This window comes from Cantharellus anzutake (assembly GCF_015039405.1).
Source record: "Cantharellus anzutake strain C23 chromosome Unknown EI90scaffold_96, whole genome shotgun sequence".
Lineage (NCBI taxonomy): Eukaryota > Fungi > Basidiomycota > Agaricomycetes > Cantharellales > Hydnaceae > Cantharellus > Cantharellus anzutake.
In genome coordinates this window covers 70,998-73,287 of record NW_024067046.1, presented here as the reverse complement: position 1 = coordinate 73,287, position 2,290 = coordinate 70,998, and the positions used below count along the sequence as shown (strand labels likewise).

General features: G+C 45.8%; 1 protein-coding gene across 1 annotated transcript; it reads left to right on the top strand.

The window, feature by feature from the left end:
- Positions 1–617: 617 nt before the first annotated feature.
- On the top strand, positions 618–1,258 carry EI90DRAFT_3133010 (uncharacterized protein; the record flags this gene model as incomplete). Its single annotated transcript, XM_039064535.1, has 2 exons — positions 618–935; positions 989–1,258. 2 exons carry the CDS (start codon positions 618–620, stop codon positions 1,256–1,258), a joined length of 588 nt encoding a protein of 195 aa, XP_038909834.1.
- Between the last annotated feature and the right edge of the window lie 1,032 nt (positions 1,259–2,290).

Sequence of the window (2,290 nt, the reverse complement as noted above, 5' to 3'; positions counted from 1 at the left end):
CCTCCACTTCTATTTCTATTCCTATTTCTATTTCTATTTCACACAGACAACCTTTCCTTTATATCCATGTATTATTGACCCGCCCGCGACATGCACACGACATGCCTAGCCCCAGATGACCCCGGACAGCTCTAGGGTGCAACCTAGTGCACATGTGTGCAGCATACACCCTCGGGATCCCCCACAGGGACACCTGGGTGACTGCAGCTGTATGCAGGGTGACATGGCGGACTTCATGTGACCCAAGCCGCATGTATATAAACACACCTGGGGTGGGAACCAAAGAAGTAACCTTCTTCTCAACATTCCCACTTCAGTCTAAGTGGCCAGGGATCGCCGTCCCACATCGGGGCTGCCAGTATGCATGCCCGATCCACCCCCCGTGAGGTCCTCAGCACCGGACGCTACGCCTGGACCGCCTCGACCCCGGACGCGGCCCTGACACTCTTGGCCACTGGTATCACCTCACTGTAGTTGATGTACAGGATGCAGAGCCGGCCTGGTTGGAAAAGTGCCATGCCCAAGGAGTTTATCCAACACATTGTTCAAGGAAGGGTGGGCAGCATGAGCCACCATCTATGGAGATGCTCTTCAAGTGCATGGATAATCATGATAAAATGGCTGAGAAGTTGCATTCAGAGGGGAAATCCTGTTCCTCCAACATCTATGTCAGCTCACTCAACAATCACCACTTCATGCTAGATTTGCCATATGTAGATGTGACATTTATGTGTGATCACATTGATATCATGGCTCTCATGGACATTGCACTTCTGAAGGCTAACAAAACCAATCACCTTCACTCATTCCTCCAGTACAAGAAATATCCTCCTCTTGTTCCCCACTCACCACAACAGCACCCTCCCCCCAATCAAAGGGATCACATTTGTCCTATGGAGGGTATCATGTTTACAGCCACTTGGCTGCAGTCTATGGTACATCAAGAACCTTTTGATGTTGAACTCCATCATTTCAAGGTTCTTGTTAGTGCCCATTCTTCCAGCCTTGGGGCTTGTCAAAATTCTCAGTGCCTATGTGGCCAACGTCGGGCCCTATGGATTTCATGATTCTTCATGTTGCATGTTGGGCTCATGATGAGATGATGAGGAATGGCGAAACACCATCTATCACCCACTTGAGTGCTGAGATGCTTCAATACCACCCTAAGGGTAGCAACTGGCAAATCATGCTTGAACTGGATCTTGATCAGCCTTGCTACATGAAGCATGTTGCCGAGCCATGGACACATCTTATCTGATGTGATCCTTTTGTACTATATTACACATTTGCATCATGGACTAATTTTTCTCTAATTTTATCAATAATTAACTATACTTGAACTACTTAGGTAATGTACTTGTACCATTGTTGCAGGTGTATCCGATAATAATAAACTGTACAATTGTTGTGGGTATATCCCATTTCCTCTTTGCCCACAGACTTGTAGCTGGCCAATGCTCATATCTCTCTGAGACATGCAATTGGAGTGTTTGTACTCTTTGGAGACCCAAGGATAGTACAGCAACCAATCCCATCATGTCTGCCCCCATGTAGCACCTTGTACCTCATTATTTTTTCTACCTTAAAGGTTGGAGACATGCAATTGGAGTGTCTGTGTTTTTCTTGATTACAAGTACAATGCAGTGACCAATTTCCCTCATTTGCCTTTATCGTAGCATACCTCATCGCATTCACTCTCATTCTACACCTTAAAGGTTGGAAATGTGCAGTTGGAGTGGCTGTGTTCTTCTTGATTACAAGTACAATGCAGCGACCAATTTCCCCTGTTGCCATTATCATAGCGTACCTTGTCACCTTCACTCTCATTCTACACCTTAAAGGTTGGAAACATGTGATTGGAATGTCTGTGTTCTTCTTGATTACAAGTACAACACAGCGACCAATTTCCCTCATTTGCCATTATTGTAGGGTACCTTGTCACCTTCATTCTTACTCTCTGCACCTTAAAAGGTTGGAAACATGTGATTGGAGTGTCTGTGTTCTTCTTGATTACAAGTACAATGCAGTGACCAATTTCTCCCATTTTCCATTATCATAGCATACCTCATCACTTTCACTCTTATTCTCTGCACCTTAAAAGGTTGGACACTCCGAGACTCTGTCATGGTCCCAACCTCGGACTTTGACCCCACCTCAGCTTAAGTCCTTTGCATTGGTGACCTTGCTCTACATAAACACCATTGCCAATATTCCTTGGACTTCCAACTCTGCCTCTGCAACCCCCATAAGCTCCACTACCTCTGAGCTTCACAGACCATTCTCAGCACTC